This window comes from Pteronotus mesoamericanus, unplaced genomic scaffold (genome assembly GCF_021234165.1).
Source record: "Pteronotus mesoamericanus isolate MK-2021 breed Mesoamerican mustached bat unplaced genomic scaffold, CSHL_Meso_final contig_20, whole genome shotgun sequence".
In the NCBI taxonomy this organism is placed as follows: Eukaryota; Metazoa; Chordata; class Mammalia; order Chiroptera; family Mormoopidae; genus Pteronotus; species Pteronotus mesoamericanus.
In genome coordinates, this window is record NW_026555085.1 from 31,789,741 (window position 1) to 31,814,487 (window position 24,747).

At 35.0% G+C, this 24,747-nt stretch overlaps 1 protein-coding gene across 2 annotated transcripts in view; it reads left to right on the plus strand.

The window, feature by feature from the left end:
- ADGRB3 (adhesion G protein-coupled receptor B3) overlaps positions 1-24,747 on the plus strand; it is a 706,145-nt gene that overhangs the window by 547,796 nt on the left and 133,602 nt on the right. For both annotated transcript variants that reach the window (XM_054569550.1, XM_054569551.1), the window contains exons 17-19: positions 2,927-3,053; positions 4,663-4,766; positions 8,632-8,734. In XM_054569550.1, coding sequence (XP_054425525.1) covers positions 2,927-3,053; positions 4,663-4,766; positions 8,632-8,734 — 334 coding nt within the window. The remainder of the gene's footprint in view (positions 1-2,926; positions 3,054-4,662; positions 4,767-8,631; positions 8,735-24,747) is intronic.

Sequence of the window (24,747 nt, forward strand, 5' to 3'; positions counted from 1 at the left end):
TGTACTATTAATCACAGCATGCAAAACTATGACATGGAAGAATAATGTGAATGCTGGAATAGTCGACACATTTAAAAACCTTGTGGTGTGCAGACTGGGGAAGCTGCTTTGCTTCACATTACCTCTACAACATATCAGTGTGCTTTACCAGGTCTCCTGAAATCGATCAAAGACATGTACCATGCTTTCAAAAAATTTTATATAGTAGGAGTAAACTATGAAATGTTTGAAAATGAAGGCGATATGTACTGTAGGTTTTATAATAATAGTGACATGTATGTTAGTGATTTAAAAACTACTTTATAAGAGTTTTATATGGTTTTAAAATATCAAGAGGTTTTATGAAACAATATTAAATTTAGCATCTGAATGACATCACACTTCTTATTCCTCAACTCTTGGGAGATGAGTAGAAATTGGTTGTAACCCCTCACCTTTTAAGATTTTTCTTTTCCTCTTTATCTCCAAATTCTAGTGTTGTCCTATCAGATGCATTTATTTGATGCATTATTTTGTGTTTTATTTCTTGGTATAAGTGCATGAATGACAGAGCACAATTTGATATTATTATCCATTAGTTTATTCATCTAAAGTCAACAAAGGGCTAATAATTCCAAAGAAAGGTAAGGGGCAGAAGCCATGTAGCCTCAGGAACGTATATATGAAAAGGCGAGGGAGGCATTAGATGCATTTCATGCTGCAAGAAGTGAAAGAATAAAGCATGGAGACTAGTGTCACTTCCCAACTTTGCCTGGGGCTGGGCCAGGTCAGCAAATCAATAATTATACAAAGTAAAGTAGACTGACCTACTTTTCTAAAGATGGTATACAAAGTTTACATGATCTTAAGAACCTAGCAATATTATATTGAACACGGACTTTATATCAGACAGGCATAAGTTTTGTGATGCTAACATTTTCTTAAGTAAACACACTTTTATTTCCTGGATATAAATGTATAACTTTGTCTTCATAGAGGTCTTATTTACAGTGAAGATTTTTTTTTCCTTGTTAAGACTTTGAGTTGCTTTATTGTGAAAGTATAAGTACTGGACTCCATTTTGAATGCACTGATACTGCATTAAAGTAAAGCTGTCATCTAGGATGAATAATGCAGGTGGTTATGTTTTAAAATATGTCAGATCCTCTTAAATGAATCTTTTTTCTTTAAACTCTAATCAGTTAGATAAATGTTTTTCATTTGACCTTAACTGTTGCAAGAAGATAAGAGAGAGACAGCTGATAAATTGAAGTGCTATGGTTAGATAGAATTGGAATTAAATACCGTTGCATTTGGTTGAAGGTCTAACTGATTGTTTTTAAAAAAATTGGCATGGTCACATGACATCATAAGAAAGAAAAGAGACTTACCAAAATTTGAATTGGCTGATACTTGGAGGTATTTGGATAAACTTAGGTATAATTATTATGTAACTCTCCCCAAATACAGTGTATTTCTTCTTAAAAGAGGTTGTAAAGAGTATTTTGAGTCATGAATATTAATACTTTAAATCATGAATATTAAAAAGACAGTGCTTCTAGATACCAATAAGAGATTATGTGAGTTATATTCTATAGCTCAACTTGGCAGTCCAGCTGTCACAGAGAAGTATCTCTCATTGAAATCTCTTAGAAATAGACTGGGTGCATATTTAACCCAATAGCTTTAGGCATTCAAACCTGAAGTAGGTGAAATCAAAAGTATCACATCAAAATTAACTTTAAGCCATGTGTTATCCTCTTTGAGTTTTAGAGTAAGTTTAACACAGATAGTAACTTAATTTGAAATTTAAATGCACACATACATAGGTTTGCTACTTGGAGAGTTTCCATGCCTGGGGGAAGGGAGGTGACATTTGGTGCAGTCAGCATATAACACGTGTAATGGTAATAAAGTCGATTGGTTAAACTGATAATTCTCTTTTTTTCCCTTTCTGCCTCTTCCTGTAGAGTAGTTTAGCTGAGGTGGATGGGTTCTCCCCCATCCTTCCTCCCCACCAAGGAGGCGTAGGTTGATACCATTTTTATTGTTCTGCTGGGGTGGGAAATAAACCATATGCTTTGGAATTTTGAATGGCTACACTAAAAAGAAAATTGAAACAGGCCCTCTTTCCCCCTTCCTACCAGACTTGGATGTGGGGTTATTTCTCTAAATGTTCTAGCTGACTTGTAGTTAGCTTAATGCTTTACTCTAGGGCAAAGAGGTGGGACAGGGGAAGAAATGTCAAAGGCTTCAGAGGCACTTTGAGCTGAGCAAAGTGTGGAGTGGAAGCCTTATGTCTGAAACCCACCCCGCCCCTGGATACCAGGCATAGGCAATAAGAATCGGAACCAGCTGATGCCGCTGCTGCTGTTTCCCGTTTCCAGGGTGAATTTTTCACAGCAGCTAATTCTAAAGGAAGGAAAAATCCCTAACCAGCAGCGAAGAAGATCCTATCACCCAGCCAACCCATGTAACCTTTTTAGGCAGGATTTCCAGAGAAATCCGCATTTCAAAAGCAAGCATTCATGATCCAAAAATACGGGACAGGAATCAGAGTAAAAAGCCTCTTTACACTCTGAGTGTTTGAAATGATCCGATGAGCATAGGAAGCGGCTGCCAATGCTCTGGCGGCTCCTCGTGCTGCTGCCGCTGCCGCCGCTGCTGTTCCTCGCAGAGGGCTGGACAGAGCTAGTCCCGGTTTCAGCACCCCCGGCGCTGGACAGCTCTCTGCACGCACGCCGCACCACCGCCTGCTTGCTTTTTCCAAACACTCTCGCTTTGCATTACTGGAGATGCATCTAAATTACGTCCTGTTCAACAACAAGTAGATTTTTTTTTTCCTGTACGAGAATTACAGTAGACAATTCTCTTAATTAAACTGCATTTTCTTCTTTACGGATTTGGCCGTCAGGCGTATTTATCCCGATCTCCCCCCCCTTTGCAGGAACGAGTCTTTGGGAACGTGGTCCACCCAGGGATGTAAAACTGTGCTTACCGATGCATCCCATACGAAATGCTTATGTGATCGTCTCTCTACCTTCGCCATTTTGGCTCAGCAACCTAGAGAAATAGTAAGTAACAAAGGGAAAACACGGCTTTAATGCAAAGGCAGGGACATTGTGGCAAGTGTTTCTCCAGGGAACTGCATTTTAATGGGGAAAAGGAAAATGTTGCAGGGTGGCAAAATTGGGTTCTCCTCCTTAGCTACAGTAGGTTGGTGGAATGAATTGTAGTTGGTGTGCTATAACTAAATTCTACTCAATTTTATATCTTCTAACTTGAAATTTCTACAGTATAGTTTTGAGGATATACTTCAATCATATTGCTAATATGCTGCAAACTTTCACATAAAAATATCTGTCAACTTAACCTTTATTTTAGAACTGGAGAGCTGTTCTGGGGAATTTTTGAGGATACTGTTGATAGTAGAATGAAGACCCCAGGCACTACAGCCAAACACATTGCATATCTGCATTGAATATTTTCAGTTCAGGTTTTCTGGGGGTGTCCTTGGATATTTATTTTTAAAAAATCAAATGAAGTTTTCCTGAAAGTATGGGCTGTCAAAAATTGTAAAATCATTCCTTAGAAGTATATAGGTTTATAAAACTAGTTTCTGAAATAGACAGCTGTATAAACTAAAAGAAAAATAATATAATAATATCCTCATCAAATGTATTTGGAAAATTATTTCAAAAGCTGAAATACTTAAAAATAATTATTAAGATAACTATGACTTTCTGTTTAAATTTGGCCTAAATATACATCACTCTTCTTACTTATTTTGATGACCAAAGGGAAAAAAAACCTAATATAATTTAATGTGTATGTCTAAGGTTTGGCACACTTTTAGTCTTAAAGTGCATTTCTTCAAACTTCCAATATTAAAAATATGAAAAATAACAGATTTCATTAGTTAGTATCATGTTAGTGTTTATGAAAGAAACCTTTCGTATGTGACTGCTTGTAATCTTGACATATGTTTTTAAAGATATAAGGCTTATTTTTCAAGGTCATGTATTTAAGGACTGATACTATACTAGCATTGTGAAAATTATCTCTGCATATTTTGTTCATAGAAAAAAAATCACTGAATATAGTCTAAGATCTTGCATGTAAATTTTATTTTCTTCTATGCCCTTAGAGATCAAGCAAGTGAAGTTAAATGAGAGAACACTTGACTTAGAATGAAGTTGTCAAAAGTCAGAAAGTTTGAAAATTTTTCAATATTTGAGTACCAGATTCAGGTCACATAATGAGTTGTAAAAGGGAGGGTCAAAGTAATTTGTACCAAAAAACATATTGTGAAATAACTGAACTATAGTTAATTGAAGAAAAGTGAATGCTGATTCAAAATTCAGCTGGAAAATTTTAACATGTGAATGTTATCCAAGTTGTAGTTTTAGTTATTTATTTTAGAAAGCCATAAATGGATAATAAGTCATTATCAAGCATTTAAAACTCTAAGGCCTTTATTACCTCACAGTTGTGGGGGGGGTGGAGCTCGAATTAGTCATTTTAGAGATTGAGAATATGTGAACAGAGTGGTTACTGGGTAATTATCTGGTAACTATAACAACTATCTTGGTTATTTTTTGAGTGTTAGGAGAGTTTTGCCGAGTTTAGAACCTATTTTAATTTATTTAAAAATTCTTTTTGTTATTGTTGTTTAACTTGCAGATCATGGAGTCCTCTGGTACACCTTCAGTCACCCTAATAGTAGGCAGTGGCCTTTCCTGTTTGGCCTTGATCACCCTCGCAGTTGTCTATGCAGCATTATGGAGGTACGTGATCGATTAATACATTTGAAATGCAGTGCTCTGTTTCTCAGAGTTAAATTAGGAAATATGGTAACCAATATTATGTCTCCTTTTCTTAATTCACTGGAAAAGTATTTTTAGTACAGAGTTGTAATAGCTGTCATTGAGCTATAATAAATGAGCCCAATAATAATAATAATAAAAAGTGTTTACCCCATTTTCTCATCTGTATTTGCTTATGATGAGAAAATAAACAAAATATGCACATATTTTTCTTCCCAATTCCAATAATGGTAGCCCTCAACAAGTTGCTTAAGCCCAGGTGTGGTATTCTTATACCCCAAGTTCAGCCTATGTGTGGTTTCTACAATATTTACCCAAATTGCTGTTAAGCTTGAGAGTTTAACTGATACAGCCAATCACTCTCTCTGTTATAGAAATGTGGTATCTCTCTAAGTTCTTAAGTTTTAAATGCATGTTTTCAGTGTGTTCCAGACAATAGGTAAAATCTCTCTAATACTAATGCACTAGCATAATACCTCAATGCTCTGAAAAAACCTTTGGCTGAATATTTTGAATAAGTCAGATTTTCATAAATTGATTAAAATAAAGACAGAAAAACACAAAAACAAGGTCAAGTGATTGAAAAAATTGTGTACACCATTTAAAATTTCATCTGCTTTGTATGAAAATTTAGTATTTCTCAAAGAATTGTTTTTCTATTAAAATTAGATTTGTGAAGTTTGTTATGTGTACTCACATCATAAACTAGTGCATAACTAGTACATAACCAAATTGCCGAATTTCTAATGGATTTTTAAATGTTAAATATTTTTATTTTCACTTTTAATTAGTTAAAAATGTTCTAAAAACAGATCCTATATTCATAATAGATAATTTTTTATTATTTCCTGAAAAATTACAGTATTAAAATTACAAAAGTAGTCAGTCTAAGCTACTTATCTTTTACTTAGAATTAAAAAAATTTAGTTAAAAAATTAATTACAATTTAATAAGGAAAGTTCATTTTACTTAACATCATTTTTTAAAAATATCATTGTTCTCCATTATGTGTTTTACTCCTTTGTGGACAAAAATTAATTGTTCAGGATATTAAATCATCAAAGATATTAAAATTTTTATTCTTTATACAAAAATAAAATATGTACATATTCTTGGTCCACTGGCACAGATATGTATAATAGAGGTTCTGTCTTCCTGCAAAGGAGTTATCTGGTAGTAAAACACTAACAAAGTGTGATACTCTGATAAAACATGGCCAGTCCCATGAAATGAAGGAAATACTTGGTCTAGGCATGGCATTGTAGACAACAGAATTCAGGGTTCAGGGCTCAGTCAACCAGACATTGTGCTGGCAATAAAGGAGCAAGTTAGACAAAGGCTGGGAAGAAAACAACTTTCTCTCCCACAGTTGTCTAAATGGTACTTCTAGGCAAATCAGGCAGTGTTTAAGGGCCAGGATACCAGGTAATTACAATAGCATCATAATTTTTACTCACTGAATTGTTTAGAACTAAGTTTCTACTTCTCAGCACTTAGAGTTCAGGCACTAATTTCGCCTTCTCTTCACCCTCAATACATATAGTCAACACTAGCACTGCTAATATAAGTGATATGTAAAATGTGTCAAAGAAGTACAGGATTGATTGATCAATTCATAACAAAGTTTTCTTTAATCCAGAAAATTCAGGAAAATTGCTTGTTCCAATAGTTACCTAAGAATCGCCAAGACACCTAAAATGATCTATCAAAACTTAACATGAAACTGAGAAGTATGGAAGAAAGGGCCTAGAAACAATGTAAATCTGGATTCCTAGCAGTTAGTGACCATCAACTCATTGTCCACAAGTAGAAGAACTGAACTAATATGAATAGTTTGATAGAAGTTTTAAGTCTCATAAATGATTATGTGAATCTTGTAGCATGACAAGTTCAGTGCATTTTATAAACACTAAATTTGACTTATAACATTATGATATGGTATTACTCGTGTTAGTATCCTGCTGCCTTTTATCTAATTAAAAATGTTTAATTTTTTTATTTTATAAGGATTTGTAAAATCTATGGACATCAGAATTATTTTTATATATAATATAGTATTTTGAACTTTGTTGGTTGCCCATGTAGTTCATTAGAAAGTTCATCAAATAGTTAATACACATAGCTCTGGTCTTTCCATATATAGATATGTTCTGCAGAGTTACTATATCAAAGAGCAACTGAACATGTCCTTTCAATCCATGTGTTGAAATTATGCAGTCACAAATTTTGTTTAAAATATCAAAGATCTATATTAAAGTCTTGAAAGTTGAGATATTTTATCCCTGTTTTTAAGGCAATAATGTGACTCGGTATTAATGAAAATGGAAGCATCTAAAGACATTGCAGGGTGTCAACCTCAGTCTTTTATTACCGCGATTTTCCTATTTACAGGGCAAATGACATCACTGAAACCCTTTTAATAATGTCATCTTTGTGCTTCTTCTGTCATGGAAGCCATTAACATCATATAAAGGGTCAATTTTGTGCAGCCCTTAAACTTTTTATGTTACATCTCCCACACAAAAAAAGAAAACTCTTAATATTTGATGATGTTTTCAGTATCTCAGTATGTGGTTTATTATATTTTTAGATACTGATAATGGCAGGGACAAGGTTAAGTAACTCTTGAGGCCATTACAAAAATGACCTGGGTCAACCCTATCTGGGTTTGTTTTGCGAAAAAAGGAAATTTTTTAATCCAAAATGTCCTCCTTGTATTTTGTTACTTCTGTTCTTTTTTATTTCTCTTCTGAAATGTGTAATGGCATGTGAGGCTTCTGCCTAAATATTCCTCAAAGACAGAGGGAGAGATTTTATCTTCCAAAGAGTGCCTCCATACCTCTGGCACCCCCATCTAACACTGCACAGGAAAGCCCATGCCTGCTGTGGAAAGTGATTTCATGTTCTAATAGAAACTGAACAGATTCAAACACATAGCAAGTACAAGTGCGTCTTTCTGTTATTGTCACTCAGCAATTTACTACAGGGTACAGTAAAGCAAAATAGCTGTTACCCTTTCAGGGTAAACAGCTGGTAGAACATTTGATTCTAAGTAGTTTTCTCCATGGCTTACAATCTTGATGCACTTACAAATTATGTAACAGACTGTCTACAGCACTTCTTCATAAGGGTAAAATATGGCAGATGCCATGTAATTTTCCAGCCTAATGATGAGTTATTATTTCTAGATTAGATTAGTTTTTAGAGATAAAGCTTCAGTGTGTTTTTTCTTTTTCTTTTGGAACAGTTATTTAGGAAAAATAAAATGTAAGGAGACGTAGCCTGACTACATAAAAAGAGTTGAGTGGATGAAATGGTGGGTGAGGTGTTCATGGTTTCATGAGAGTAATGACACATTCTAGTAAACAAGGGAGACTTCAGAATCTGTGGTTTTTCTTTTGGTTTTCAAAGTTTCTCTTGGCTGATTTATATGATAAAACTTAACATATTATATACATATATATGTAAAGGTAATTATGCTAATTAACATATTTGCAAGAAATTTTACATTCCTAGTAAAGAAAAAATTATGCTAATAACAGTTGTGCAGCTTAGGCCCTATCAGAAATGTCACATCCGCACTGATTTCTAATGAAAAAAACAGGACCCTAGGTCAAGCCATGCCACTGTAAAATTGGGTCTCTAAGAATAATCTTTATTTAAAAAAAAAACAATAATGTAAAAATTTTTAATGTTTTTTTTTCTCTTGTAAAAGCTGTATTATAGCGTTTATTTTTCTGGATGAATTCCACCAATTTCCATAATATAGTATTCTTTATCTCTCTGTTGAATTTTAAAATTGGGTACTCTTTCTCTCTCTGTCCAGGTATATACGCTCTGAGAGGTCTATAATTCTAATTAACTTCTGCCTGTCTATCATCTCATCCAACATCCTCATACTGGTTGGACAGACTCAGACTCACAATAAGGTATGACTGGTAGTTATTCTAATCCTCTTTGTGTGCTTATGGTTTGACAGAAAGTTGGTTGTTGATAATCTAAACATTTATTCTAAATAAAATAAAGACCATCTGACAAAATTATTTTTAAAACTTATTTTATTTCTGAATAAAAATATTGCCTATTCCAGACCAGATATATATTCCTATGGCTTAATCTCCTAGGGATTGAGAGGCTGTTTATAATAGAAAGATATGTGTTTGTTAAGCATTACATCAAAACTCTATGAGTTCAAAGCCTTAGAACATCAAAAGCACAAATTTTGATTCACTACCCTAATCGTAATAGGATTGCCTGTGTTTTGGTCTAATTTATTCATATACTGATTCCTTAAAGTTAACTCTAAATTGTTGACAAGTGTAACACAGATCTTGAAAATCTACCTAAAAATTGTCTATAGGCAGTAATGAAAGACAGTATCAGGTGAGAGCAACTCTAGGTTTTTGTCTCTCAAAAAGTTTTCCTTAACGTAAATTATTTCGATACTTAATTGGTATTGCAGTTCTTGAAATGCCTAGTCACTTTCAGCAGAATGTAAAAGTATAGGTCCTATTTATAAGAGTTGACTTGAGTTGAATGACTATGTTTGTTCCAGAAGTGACTGTTAGCTCTCCTTACTAAACTACTCTGAAATGCATTCCAAGAAACCCATAATAGCAATCTAAATTAACTTATCCCTACCTCAAAGGATTTCTGGTAAACACTGCTTTAATAATGTGTTGATCAACGCGGGCCTGTTTTTTTCTCAAAATTTTTTTTTAAATTTTCAAATATTAAAGCCAATAATTGAAATTTTTCCCCATAAGAGGTCATTAAAAAAAATCAAATGTCCTTTCCATTAGGTTCCTTTGATATAGTAGATACTTGTAGGACATGTATAAAGCTTTCTCCACTAAAGCTTTCTTTCCTGTAATTGTTTACTATCCACTCTTGAGTTATGCCCCTCATTAGAATACGATCTTCGGCAGGAAATATGCTTTCAAAACTGTTTCATGCTCCATGACAAAATTTTTACAAGTTCTGAGCCAAGTAGTAAAATAGAATTTTCCACAAAGTTTGCTACATAGTGCAGTGTTTATTGTCTGAATCATTGTTGTCCAACAGAAATAGAATATAAGCCACAAATGCAAGCCACATATATAATTATAATATCTTAGTAGTCACATTAACAAAATAAAAACAGTGAAATTAATTTTAATAATATACCGGGTCCTCAAATAATGTCGTTCTGTTCAGTGTCATTTCTATATAACATTGATGAGCTGCAGTAAGAATTTAACTCATTTAATATTGATTAGTCTATGGTAAAATTGGTTTCCTTATACGCTGTTTTACTTAGTGGCAAGACCAATTCATGTTGTTAAGTGAGGACTGACTGTATGTTATCTTTAACTCAATATATCCAAAAGATGACTCTTTAACACATAATTACTATTTTTAAATGTTAATACAATATTTTACAGTATTTTTACTGTCTTAAGAATATGGGTGTAATTTATATTTTCAGTATATCTCAATTCAGGCTAGGTCCATTTCATTTGCTCAGGGAATATAATATTGTGTAGGTCTAAATGCTAATAATATTCTGAAACTAAATAGTCTCAAGAAATTACGTTCTTCTTGCCCATTTTGGCTCTCCCAGGTTTCCAAAGTCCCTCTTTTATATGAAAATTCTGCAAGCATTAGGAACATAAAAGGCAAGATAAGATAAATCTAGTTTTTTTCATTTCTGATTATAAGGAATGGTTGGTAAGGGCTTAGTTAAAAATAAAAATTTTGATGTCATTTGGGTTCTTCCCCGGTAATCAATTGCTGAATAGATTCCACCTGGTTTGGGGGTCATAGTGGTTCTAATCCAGATAGCCTATACTAATTTTTTCTGCTGCAGTTATTAATGCTTGTGGGAAGGAACAGGTGGTAGGTGGTAGTTGTGGTGAACAAAATAAGAAAATATTGTTTTTCTCTTATGCTAGGTTAATTTTGCTTTGCTGGCTCTGAATAGATGATCTTGCAAGCCTAGGACAATTCATTATAGAATGACTAGGAGGGAAAACTGTAAAACACTGTTTTTTTTTCTTAGTTATTCTTAAAAAATTCAAGTTTCCAAGGGGGATAATCATGTAGTTTACTGTGAAATATGTGCTGGATGGAATTAAGTTGACCCTGCTTCATTTTAAATATATGTGAAATAGCACTATGTGAAAAGCTATACCTGCTTTACTGTATTTGGGATTAATGATTTCTCAGAAAAAAATAGAAGAGAAAAATTTCAGAATGTATCACCCATATTTCTCTGTATAAACTGCAGGAAAGTGTTTTAAAAATGTAAACTATTGATTAGTGGCTACAGTATTTTATCTAAGTTTGTATAGGACCCAATTGCCACTATGGGCATTTTGTAATTGATCAGATTCCCATATTTGACTTTCCTAGTAAGTTTTGATTGATGCTTTATTATTCCCCACTTGGAAAAATAGAAACAACTGAGAGAACTTTTTGATGAACAAGTTATTTGGTACTGCCTCTGAGAGTTGTCATGGCTAGTTTGTGTGAAAACTGGTATTTGATACTGATGTCCAAAATAGTTTTGAAGTGTCATACTGAGATCTTTCTCTGAGTTGCTTGTTGAAATGTAATTGATTTGATTATCTCACTACAGAGTATTTCTGCTTTCTTTTGAGTTGAGATATAAAGAAGTTGAAATAATCCATTGTTAAAAGTATGATGTATTCAAAATTTTAAGCTACAGATTCAATTGTTAGCAGCAAAGACTCAAATGCAGTTGCTTAAATCTCTTATTAAAATGCAGTTAAAATTTAATTATAAACTGCTTCATTATATTTTAAGCTTTCTTATGAAGTGTTGTTGCCCTTTGATCTTTAAGAATTTATAATTTTGACCAGGATATTCATGTGCCACTCAAATATTATTTCTTTTTGCAATTTCCTTTGTACCTTAAGGTATGAATATTTTTCATTTAGCCTGATAGTACTGTTTTGCAGAAAGCAAATATTATTTTGGAAACATATTCAGAGAGTAGTTTTCTTAATCACAAAGATATATTTGCTTCTTTCTAAAAGATTTTGAGATGATTTATTAAACATTTTATAGCATTCTTTTTAACTTACAGAAGCCAAATTTGGCAACACTCGGGGTTTTTTGTTGTTATGTTTGTTGGCTTTTGAGGGGGGTTAGATAATGGTGGCCACCTAACAACTTGAAGATGTTCATTAGACAGTCAACAGTCATTACCAGGTTATAATGAAAGCAAGCCAACTACAGATTCTGTCACACAATCAGATATTTATTGGATAAATACTTATTAGCCAATCAGGAGCAAAACCTGTCTGGTAAGCAATGAAATTCTAGGTCTTTCTCATTTTAGGTACTTTGACCACGCCTTGTATGCAACATTCACTTGTGGTGGACATAGCAACACTCTAGAAGCAGAATTCTGTGCCCTTCAGTCTGCACGGTTCGGTCAGTCAGAATCCTCCTAGTCCAATAAAGCTGTAGGCCCCATCTCTGAGAAGTACAGGATATAGGTTTCAGGGGAATCTTTCACATAGTTCATTCAGGAGTAAGAAGTGTTTAACTGTATTAGCTAATTTACATAGCTTCAATGCCTTTATTTTTACTAAAGGGAGCCCATTAATACATTCACCATAATGATTAGTCAGACAATAGTTCATCACCTTTCACATACCGTTTGTGCTGAGTACAGTGTTGATTGTGAATAGATTGACCTAGATCAAAAATACTTGCAGCTGCCACCAATGGAGTATGGCTCTTTCAAATATAATGCCTGCTGACCATCCCGTTCTGTGCATTCCTGGTGCATTCCTGGACAGCTAGAATTAAAGGTTAAACTGACTAGCACATATATAATATCATACTAAAAATATCCAAATATTACAAAATAAATTACAAACAGCCCAAAAAAGTTAAACATTTTGAAAAGTAATATTCAAATATGAGATGACAAAGTTAGGTACTAACATTAGTCCCAAAAGACCTAGCAAAGTCCTCATTGGCAGAGTCAGGGAAGCTTTCCACATTGTTTCAGATTGGCAAACATTTTCTTAGCACTATTTAGGAGGAATTTATCTCATGGTTATGTATGTATTGAATTACATAATGGGGTATATTTTTCAGTCTTGCAAAAAATAAAATAAATCTCTGTTGGAGCGCTTTTTAAAAGTCACATACTCTACAGTTTTCTTACTTACTCTTACACTCATTTACCCTTTCTAAAGTGGTACGTTTTGTTATTTAGTTTGTACAGAGATAGTTAGTAATGATGGGCCGAACTAGATGGCTGTCTGTGGTCATCGCAATGCAAAAATATTTTTGTGTTGTCAGAGGTGTGTTTTTTAAAAATAAAATCTTGAATTTAAATACCTTGAATTGGTGAAACACTCGGTAATTCACCTGTTTCCCCCCTCCCACCATGACTTTCTTTTGCTAGAGACCCAGATTTTTCACACATTACTTACATGTCTAGCCTCTGAATGTATATGTGTTAAAGTTCTGAGAGGGAATATTGAGTATGTGTTTTCAGCTCTCCATACTGTTTCCCCAAAACCCTGTGACAGACTCTGCTCCTCCTCTTGGTTTTCAGTGGTGGTCATGCTTCCCTGGAGAGATGTATTGACTATCTCTCAGGTGGTGATGGTTAAGAGCAGGCACTCTAAGCCAGATAGACCTAAGCACCCTACATCTACCTCTTGCTCCCTAGTTGTACGATCTTGACTATGATACTCAGCCACTGTAGACCTTAGCTGCTTCTTGGTATCTTCCTTACAGTGTTGGTGTCAAGGTTACATGAGCTAGTACATATGAAGCACTTAGTAAGTGCCCCTTAAACAGTAGCTGTGATTATGGCGATGATGAAAACAATAACCCCCACATGTACATCTGATTCTATACTTCTGTTCTAAATTTTAGATTTCCTTGTGTCTAATTTTTTGCTTATCACTAAATTCACCATTCATTTACCTGCCCCACACTCCAACATATTCTGCATACATAGAATATATTTTCTGTAGTGTCCAACCCAGTTACAGAAGCTAGAACTCCAAGAGTTATCCTTGCTTTTTCCTTCTCCCTCATGTACTAAATCTAATAAATCGTCCACCTGTGCCAGTTATACCCTCACATATTTCTCAAATTCAGCTTTTGTCTTCTATCAGGTACGAATAATCGTCTTCACTAATCTACCACTTCCAGCATCATTAAACCCATTCTCTCCCTTCTGGCCCAAGCAATGGAGCTAAAATTCAGATCGGACCACTCCACTTCCCTGTGCAAACATGTTTTGTTTGTTTGTTTGTTTTTTACTGTTTATGCTCTTACAGTTCCCACTTTTACTCTCTTTCCCCACCTTCTCCCAGACACACCCTCTCCCCTCTCCAAGCCAGTCCCTATATTGTTGTCTGTGTCCATGGGTTGTACATAAATGTTCTTTGGTTAATCCCATCATGATCTTTCCTCTTTTCACCCCCAACCTCCAACTCCTTTCTGGCAGCTGTCAGTCTATTTAATGTATCTAAGCTTCTGTTACTATTTTGTTTGTTATTTTATTGTGTTCATTAGATTCCACATATAAGTGAGGTCATGTGGTATTTTTCTTTCAATGATTAGCTTAATTCACTTAGCATAATTTTCGCCAGGTCCATTCATGCTGTTGCAAGAGCTCCTTCTCTCTTTCTGCTGCATAGTATTCCATTGTGTAAATGTACCACAGCTTTTTTTATCCACTCGTCTGCTGATGGGCACTTAGGCTGTTTCCAAATCTTGGCTATTGTAAATAGTGCTGCTATATACATAGGGGTTCATATATATATTTTTTTGCATTGGTGTTTCAGGATCCTTGGGGTATATTTCCAGAAGTGGAATCAAAAGGAGTTCCACTTGTAATTTTTTAAGGATGCCCCATATTGTTTTCCACAGTGGCTGCAGCAGACTGCATTCCCACCGACAGTGCCCTAGGGTTCCTTTTCCCCACATCCTTGCCAAGCAACACTTGTTTGTTGATTTATTGATGATAGCCATTCTGACAGGTGACAGTGATATCTTATTGAGGTTTTAATTTGTATTTATCTGATGATTAGTGTTGTGGAGCATTTTCTCATAACTACAGGCCCTCTGTGTGTCCTTTTTGGAGAACTATCTATTGAGGTGTTTTGCCCATTTCTAATTGGGTTGTTTGTCTTCCTGGCATTGAGTTGTATTAGTTCTTTGTATATTTGGGAGATTAACCCGAGATGTATCATTGGCGAAAATGTTCTCCCCATACAGTGGGTTCCCTATATGTCTTGCTGATGGTTTCTTCAGCTGTACGGAAGCTTTTTAATTTGATGTAGTCCCATTTGTTTATTTTTACCTTTGTCTCCCTTGACCTAGGGGATATATCAGCAAAAAATATTTCTATGTTGAATATCAAAGATTTTACTACCTATGTTTTCTTCTAGGATTTTTATGGATTCATGACTTACATTTAAGTCTTTTCTCCATTTTGAGTTTATTTTTGTGTATGGTATAAGTTGATGGTCTAGTTTCTTTCTTTCTTTTCTTTTCTTTCTTTCTTTCTTTTTTTGCATGTACCAGTCCAGTTTTCCCAACATCATTTATTAAAGAGACTTTGCTCTGTTTAATAACAGATAATGTAGGCTCTTGCCGCCTTTGTCAAATATCAATTGTTTATAGAGGTATAGGTTTATTCCTGGGCTCTCTGTTCTGTTCCATTGATCTATGTGTCTGTTCTTGTGCTAGTATGAGGCTGTTTTTATTATGGCAGGGCCTTATAGTATAGTTTGATATCAGGAGTTGTGCAACCTCCAGCTTTGTTCTTCTTTTGCAAGATTGCTGAAGCTATTCAGGGTCTTCTTTTGTTCCATATAAATTTTTGGAATACTTGTTCTAGTTCTGTGAGGTATGCCATTGATATTTTAACAGGAATTGAATCGAATGTACAGATTGCTTTGGGTAGAATGGCCATTTTAATAATGTTAATTCTCCCAATCCATGAACACAGTATATGCTTCCACTTATTTATATCTTCATAGATTTCTTTCTTTGGTGGCCTATATTTTTCCAAGTACATATTAAATTTATTCCTAGGTACCTTATTTGTATTGTTGCAATAATAAATGGAATTGTTTTCTTAGTTTCTCTGATAGCTCATTATTGGTGTATATAAGTGCCATCTATTTCTGGGTATTAATTTTCTATCCTGCTACTTTGCCAGATACATTTATTAGGTCTAGTAGTTTGGGATGGAATCTTTAGTGTTTTCAATGTACAATATCATGTCATCTGCAAATAATGATAGCTTTGCTTCTCCCTCTCCAATTTGGATGTATTTTATATCTTCTTGTCTGATTGCTGTGGCTAGGACTTCCAGAATTATGTTGAATAAGAATAGTGAAAGTGGACATCCCTGTCTTTTTTCCTGAAGGGGAACAATTTTAGTTTTTGCCAATTGAGAATGATGTTAGCTATAGGATTCTTATATGTGGCCTTTATTATGTTGAGGTATGATTCCTCTATTCCCACTCTGCTAAGCATTTTTTTTTATCATAAATGGGAGCTGGATTTTATCGAATGCTTTTTCTGCATCTGTTAATATGCTCATGTGATTTTTGTCTTTCACTTTGTTTATGTAATGAATCACATTTATTAATTTGTGAATTTTATACCAACCTTCCATCCCCAGGATAAGTCCCTCTTGATCATGGTGTATGATCTTTTTGGAGTATTGCTGGATCCTGTGTGCTAATATTTTGTTGAGGATTTTAGTATCTATATTCATCAGGGATATTGGCCTATAATGTTCTTCTTTGGTGTGCTTTACTGGGTTTCGGAATTAAAATACTACTGACCTCATAGAAAGAGCTTGGAAATCTTCCCTCCACTTGAATTTTTTTTGGAATAGTTTCAGAAGTTTCGGTGATACTTCTTGAATGATTGGTAAAATTCTCCTGTGAAGCCATCTGGTCCAAGGCTTTTGTGTGCCAGGAGATTTTTGATTACTGCTTCAATTTCATTCATTGGTATCAGTCTATTCAGACTTCCTGCTTCTTCCTTTTTCAGTTTTGGGAAATTGCATGTTTCTAGAAATTTATCCATTTTGTCCAGGTTGACCAATTTTTTTGGCATATAGTTGTTCACAGTAATTTCTTTCAATACTTTGTATTTCTGTGATATCAGTTGTTACTTTGCCTCTTTCATTTCTGGCTTTATTTATTTGGGTTCTCACCCTCCTTTTTTTTTTTTTTTGGATGAGTCTGGCTAAAGGCTCTTCAGTCTTGTTATCTTTTCAAATAACCAGCTCCTGATTTCATTGATCTTCTGAATTGTTTTCATAGTCTCTGTGTCATTGATTTCTGCTCTGATTTTGATTATTTCCACCATTCTACTTACTCTGGGCTTTGTTTGTTGTTGTTTTTCTATTTCTTTTAGATGTAATATTAGATTGTTTATCTGAGATTCTTTTTGCTTCTCAAGGTAGGCCTGTAGTGCTATGAAATTCCCTCCCAGAACTGCTTTCACTGTGTCCCATAGATTCTTCATTGTTGTGTGTTCATTTTCATTTTCTTCCAGGAATTTTTTGATGATCCATATGGTCTTTGAGAATGATCCATATGCCCTTGAGCAGAATGTATATACTTCTTTAGGGTGAAATGTTCTGTAAATATCAGTTAAATTCATTTGATCCAGTTCATTGTTTAATGCCACTATGTCCTTATTGATTTATTATCTGAAAGACCTGCTTTTTGTTAACAGTGGGGGGGGGTTAAAAATCCCCTATTATGACACTATTGCTATTGATATCTTCCTTAAAGTCCACCAAGATATTTTTTGTGTTTAAGTGCTCCTGTATTGGGTACATATACGTTTAAAAGTTTTATGTGCTCTTATTGGATCAGTCCCTTTAAAATTATATAAGGACCATCTTTATCTTTCTTTATGACCTTCATTTTGAAGTCTATTTTGTCAGCTTTAAATATCGCTACACCTGCTTTCATTTCACTTCCATTTGCATGGAATATTTTCCTCCATCCATCCTTTTGCTTTCAGCCTGTGGAAATCTTTTGCTCTGAGGTGGGTCTCTTGTAGACAGCATATAAATGGGTTGTGCTTTCTTACCCATTTGGCTACTCTATGTCTTCTGATTGGAGCATTAATTAATTTACATTTAAGGTTATTATAGATAGGTGCTTATCGGTTGCCATTTTTTATATTATACCTTTGTTTTTCTCCCTCTCTATTTCTTCTTCTTACAGAAGTTCCTTTAACATTTCTTGAAATACTGACTTGGTAGTAATGAAATCCTTTAACATTACTTTGCCTAGGAAAGTCTTTATATGGCCTTCAATTTTAAATGAGAGTCTTGCTGGGTAGATCAATCTAGGCTGCATGTTCTTAGCTTTCATTACTCTATTTCCTACAAACATGTATTGTTGTCTCACTTCCTGTATAAGTGATTTTCAAATTGTCTTAGACACAAGCAGTGAGAAATGTTTTATTTATCTATCAAACTTTCTATTCACTGATTTGTTTCCATTAATATAATGGGGCTCAAGAATAAATGGTATGGAGAAAGAGTTCTTTAGCTTATAAAATTTGAGAAGCTTTGAACATTCCTGATGCAGACCTCTCCATTCTTATTCTATTTTACTAACTTTTGTTTATCATACCAGCACCACCAAACTGCTTATAGTTCATCAAAATCATCCAATGGCTTCTTGTTTCTTGCTACTCTTCATCTGGGAGCACATCTGCTCTCCCTCACCCTACTGATTTTTGCAAATTCTTTCATCTCTCTTGTGTTCACTCCCTGACACTCTGCTCAGTCCTTTCCTCCACTTTTAGAAGTCCTCCTCTTTTTTTGTCATTATAGGTGCACCAGCTCTGGGGTCCATGATTCACAATGCATACCTACAATCTTGTATTATATTCCCTGTTTCCAAACAGACTATACATTTCTAGGGCAGGGCTAGATTATATTCATTCTTAAATTTATTGCCAACATACAAACTGAGTACAGGAATTATATAATAAATATTGAATAAAAGAGTAAATGTACTTATTTAAATTTATCATTCCGAATTATCCTTTGGAGCTAATAGCTATAGTTAGTTTAACAAGGATTAGAGTCTCCCACTTTGACAGAATCTAAGCCACTATGGTAATAAAGACAATTTTTCTGGGGCCTGGTTTAAGCTATAAGTGAGTAATGGCATGCTTTAAAGGTGGTCTGGTTCCTGGGTTTTAGTTAGAGCCTTTGAAACCTAACAAAAATTCATGTAAAATAATGTTCATAACCTTAAAAAGAAATGTGCTTACTCATTATTTCTCTCATAGAAGTCATTTCCTGCTAATAATGCCCCAAATGCATGTTTATTATATCTCAGATGTGTCTATGATCCTAATGGCTAAAGCCAAAGCCTCCCATTTAGGTTTATTAAAATCTAATTTATTGACTTGCTATGATGTTTATAGAAGGATTTGAATGTAATAAGCTTACGTGTGACTCATTGAGTCCATTTTGAGATATCTTACTAACTCTGCCAGGGTTCTTTGGGGTTTCTGAACCTTTATCAAAGCAAGGAACAAAATGATTTGTCAGTTTCTTGATTTACCCAGGCTCTCGACAACAAAGGATTATTTTGTCCTCTTGTTATGGGGATCATAACATGAGAGACATTGGGAGTAGAGCAAATTCTGTCCCACTTTAACCTTCTTGTCCTCTGATTACACATTTCCACAGTTTTGCATTACAGGAGCCAAAGATCATATAATCAAAGTCAACTTCAAAATAAGTCAAAAGACCAATATTAAGGATGGGTTTGAAGCAAGCCAAGAGGATGAAAGTGGAAGTATTTGACAAGGAGTTACTAAGATGGTTGAGAGATCAGGAGCCAAATCACCTTGAGAGACAAGGAAGCCAGTCTGGACATTAAGTATGTGTCCTTAGGTCAAACTCCAAGGCTGGGCCAAACTCCCAGAGTGAGCACTCCTCCTATAGAGAAGAACAACACATCTCAGGCTCATATGCCATAGTTGTTTGGAAAGTGGCAGGCCTATTTTGATTACCTTCTGTTCATTTAGCCTCAGCAAGTCATACAAAGGTGTCCCTTAGGCAATGTAAAGGGATTTCTTGATTTGGCCAATTCCTAGTCTCCACACCCACCGCCTTTAGACCTAGCTTTCATGATTTCTCTGTTGGACTACTATAACATCCTTCTAACTTTTGTCTGCTCATTTAGCCTTTGTTTGTGTTAGCCCATCCTTCATATTACTGTGCAAAAGATCTTAAATTTAAAGAAAAAGCAAATACCTGATTATGACATTTTTCTGCTTCTAACTCTACAGTGAGTTTACAGGGCTCATAAGACTAACTTCATTTTCTGACCATCACCCACATTCATCCAGGCTGTCTCTAATACATAAATTGACTGTGTGTGAAATTAAAAGGACACTGCTGGGCAGATGAATTATAAAAACACTCCTCTCTCCAGGCTGAGGAAGCCTCTAACAGGGCTTCTGGTCTCCCATTTCTGCTCCCTGATGGAGACCCTGATCCTGTTCTTCCTAGAGTAACCCATGTCCACCAGAGCCAGACTTGCCTCTGTACTTTTGTTCTTGTTTTTATTTTGCCTGATAAACTGCTACCACCTTTTGGGAGTTGGTTTATGCAAATCATCTTAGTGAAGTTCTTCCATACCCTTTTATGCTCCCATAGCACATGATACCTCTGTTATCACCATCCATCACATCATTCTATAACTAATCTTTTACTGATCAACCTTGCCCACTGTACTCTGATTCTTCAGGGTAGATTTTTCTCTTATTTTTGGGCTTTAGAACTATTATACTAAAATTCGTTGTTATTTTATATTTTCATACAGGAGTTGAGGAAAACCCATGAAGATTAATCTTTCCTGGAATCTAACCAGTAGAGAAATTAAAAATTTATCCCTATGTATGATTTTCCACTGTCCCTCTTCTCTATACATAATATGAACTTGTCAGAAGTTTAGCTGATGTCATCGAGGGTACCATGTTGTATAATTATAGTTGATAATGTTTATGAGAATTCTAAATGCACTTTAAAGTACTAAAGTGCTAAACAAACACCACCTAAATGTGAATTATTTTAAATCACAGATACTGTCACAAAATCTAAAGGTTTCTGAGAAAGATTATAATCATTTTTAATGTCTCATTATGCCCACTTTGAGGCTATACCTCTCTAGGAGCAAATACAGGATAAAGAAAGTAGAACTTAGGTTATCACTTAAGATCATTTGATCAAGGCAGAATTGGTTTTAGTATGAGATTGAATGAAGTGGAGAGTGTAGGAAGGAATTCCTTTTACAAATGTTTCAGGATGTAATTCAGGAGTTGGCAGGCTTTGGGGGAAAAGGGACAAACAGTAAATATTTTAGGCTTTGTGGCCATCTAATCTGTTACAACTACTTAAGTGATATTATAGCTCCAAACCAACCATAGACATAAAGAAATGAACGTGGTCGAATTTGGCGTACAGTTGTTGCTTGCCAACCCTGGGCAGTGTTGAGTTTTCCAGAAACATCTAGTGTGTGTGCAAATAGAAGAACTACTGTGTAAATTGAGGCTGTTTTAAGGCTTATGTGCTTATGCAAAAATGACCTTCATTTCTGAAGTGCCCCCCCAAGGTTTAGTCTGTGTAGCCTGCAGAAGTAAAGCAGGGGTCCCCTGACAGTTTCTGAAAAGGCTTCTGCAGAGATAAAAAAGGAGTGAAAGCACTTTGAACTCCTTCTTGGGAGCAAGAACAAAACACAGAATTTCTTCACATATGGTGACTATTGGTTACCAGTATATAAAAAATTAAAACATGAGTCAAATCACCCTCAACTAAGCTGGACATTTTATGAATAGAAGCTAAAAGCAGCTAACAAATGTCCAGTGCAAGGTATAACAAAGCTAGCTAGCTTTGTAAAAGAAAACTTGTTAAGGTACAGCAATAAATGTTAAAGCCTCTATTAGGAAAAGTCTGCGTAGCCTCCTTTCACGGTCCTGGGCAGGAAAGTAATACATAACATAGAAAGTAGGGATGACAGATTCCAGCTAATTCCCTACTAAATTCCCCAGTAGAATCCTTTTATTAAACCTCCAAGCCTGTGGCCCTGTCTCTATCCTGAAAGCTGGGACATTGCTGTGCATGTTAGCTTATATGCATCGCTGTAGCAAAACTTGGAACTAAAGCACAAACACTAGTGCCTGTTGCCTGAAGAAATAAGCATGTTAGAAGATTTAACCCTGTTTTTCACTTATTTTGTGATGCTAGTCTGTTCATTTTAAATCTTAGGTCTTAAAGAAAGAAGTAGGCATATGATTGAGTTGAATCTATGTCTTACCTATAAAATTTAAGATGTATGAAATTCAAAGTGAGGAAATTAAAATACACTCATCCTGGGCTGCTAGTGTACTGAATCAAAAATTTAGGTTACAACTGTAATGAAAGGAGAAATCATTAATTTTAACAGGAGAAATATAATGATAACTTTTAACTTATAAAATTTAATTCATTAACATTTATAATAAAGGCCTCTGTTAACACAGGCCATTCATATGTGGTCTGTGTTAAACTACAAAACACATGGTTTATATATATCTCTCTAGATATGACTTTGATAAGATGATAAATCAGTATATGCACATATAGAATTTTGACAAAGAATTTTGAGTGAATCTTATCTCTGTTTACATTGCATTCTTATTGTTAATTAAATTTTATTTGTATTTCAAAGTGATTTTTCCTAATGGGTAATAATGATATGTAATGCTTTCACAGAATATAGACTTGTTCTGTGTTTCTGATTTTCTTCTTATATAGATACTTATTTTTTGTTTCTTTTTTTTGTAAGAAATACAAGCACCTAATTTCTCTGCTTAAAAATAGTTGTCATGTATTTTTCTAACTTCCAAAATAAAGATACAAAATTAATGTGTACCTAAGGAAGGATATTCTTTATAAAAATAAAAATGGTAATAGGCATAACAAATTACCTTAAACTTTGTGGCTTAAAGAAATAAATATTTATAAACGTCCCAGTTTCTGTGAGTCAGGAATCTGAGAGTGATTCAGCGGGACACCTCCAGCTCTGAATCTCTCCGGGGGCTGCAGCCCAGTTGGGTGAGAGCCAGAGGCATCTGAAGGTTTGACTGGCGTGGGGGACCCACCATAAGGTGGCCTATCATTCCAGGAGTGATGAAAGTTTCACTTATTCTAAATGGAAGGTTTTTAAGCTTCACCATTCATTGGCCACATGCCATTTGTGAAGTTTACTTAATCATTCTCTGCAAACCAGCCTAGTGATCTGTATAAATTATAAATCAGATCATGACACTTGTCTGCTTCAAGCCTTTCAGTAAGAATAAGTGAAAGTTCTGTTCTACTCGGGATGGGTATCCAAACCCCATAACTTGGCCCACAAGATCCTGCATGACCTGGTCTCTAAGTACTGCTCCCACCTAACCACCTCAAAGACATGATTTTTCCTTTTACTATATTCCTGTCAGGCTTCCACTAGAAATACTGCAGGATTAGCCAGTAAGCCCTCAGCCAGGTCACCAGATGCCTGGTTTGTGCCTATTGTCCTTGTGCAGTTAATTACAAGGCCACTTAAAGAATTGTCTCATCAGTTAATATGCTTTGCCCAGCATACAGCTCTGTCCCCTGCCTCAGGGTTTTCTCCCATATTTCTCCTGTATTTCTCCCTCTGCCACAGTTACTCTTTCATTCTTAGGCTGGCCTGGTTAACTTAGATATGTCCTGCAGCTCAGCTACCATCTTCTCAGAGACGACTTCCCAAAATCCCACACCCCCAAAACCAAAACACTGTAATACTTTTCTCATTACTCTCTCTTTCAAGGAATCTACTTTTTTCTCTTTATAACTGTACCTTAATTTGTGATAATTTCTAAATAACATTTTTATTTCTCAGTTACAACTGACATAATATATTAGTTTTAGGTGTACAACATAGTGATTAGACATTTAATAACTCACCAAGTGATCGCCCCAATAAAGTCTAACACCCATCTGACACCATATGTAATTATTACAATATTATTGACTGTATTCCCTATGCTGTACTGTACATCCCCATGACTATTTTGTAACTGCCAATTTGTACTTCTTAATCCCTTCTCCTTTTTCACCTATCTTCCTAACCCCCTTCCATCTGGCAACCATTAGTTTGTTCTGTGTATCTATGAGTTGTTTCTGTTTTGTTTATTTTGTCTTTTTAGATTGCTACACATAAATGAAATCATATGGTGTTTGCCTTTCTCTAACTTGTTTCACTTAGCATAATAGCCTCTAGGCCCATCCATGTTGTCTCAGATGGTAAGATTTCATTCCTTTTTATGGCTCAGTAATATTCCATTGTATATATGGGCCACATCTTCTTTATCCATTCATCTATCAATGGATACTTAGGCTGCTTCCATATCTTGGCTATTGTAAATAATGCTGCAATGAACATAGGGACCATTTTATATTTATTTAAATTCATAAGGGAAGGGAAATTATCCGCTTGATTTACACTATATACCCTGTGCCCAGCACAGTGCCTGGCACATAGCAGCAGGCACTCATTAAATATTTTTAAATGAATGAAGGAAATGTCTAACCCTCAGCTGTTGTTTTCTAATCTAACAGTGTGGTGGGGGATGTTATGAGGATCAAGGAAGTTTTGGGACAGTATCTGGCACACAATAACTTTTGATTGAGGTAAAATTTACATACAGTGGTATGTACAGTAAAAAATATGCTGAGTTTTGACCAACATATACCTGTGTAACCAATACCATAATCAAGATATGGAACACTACCATCACCCTAGAAAGTTACCTCTGTCCTCATCCGGTCAACCCCTATCCCTATTGGCAACCATTGTTCTTATTTCTGTCATCATATGTTAGGAAA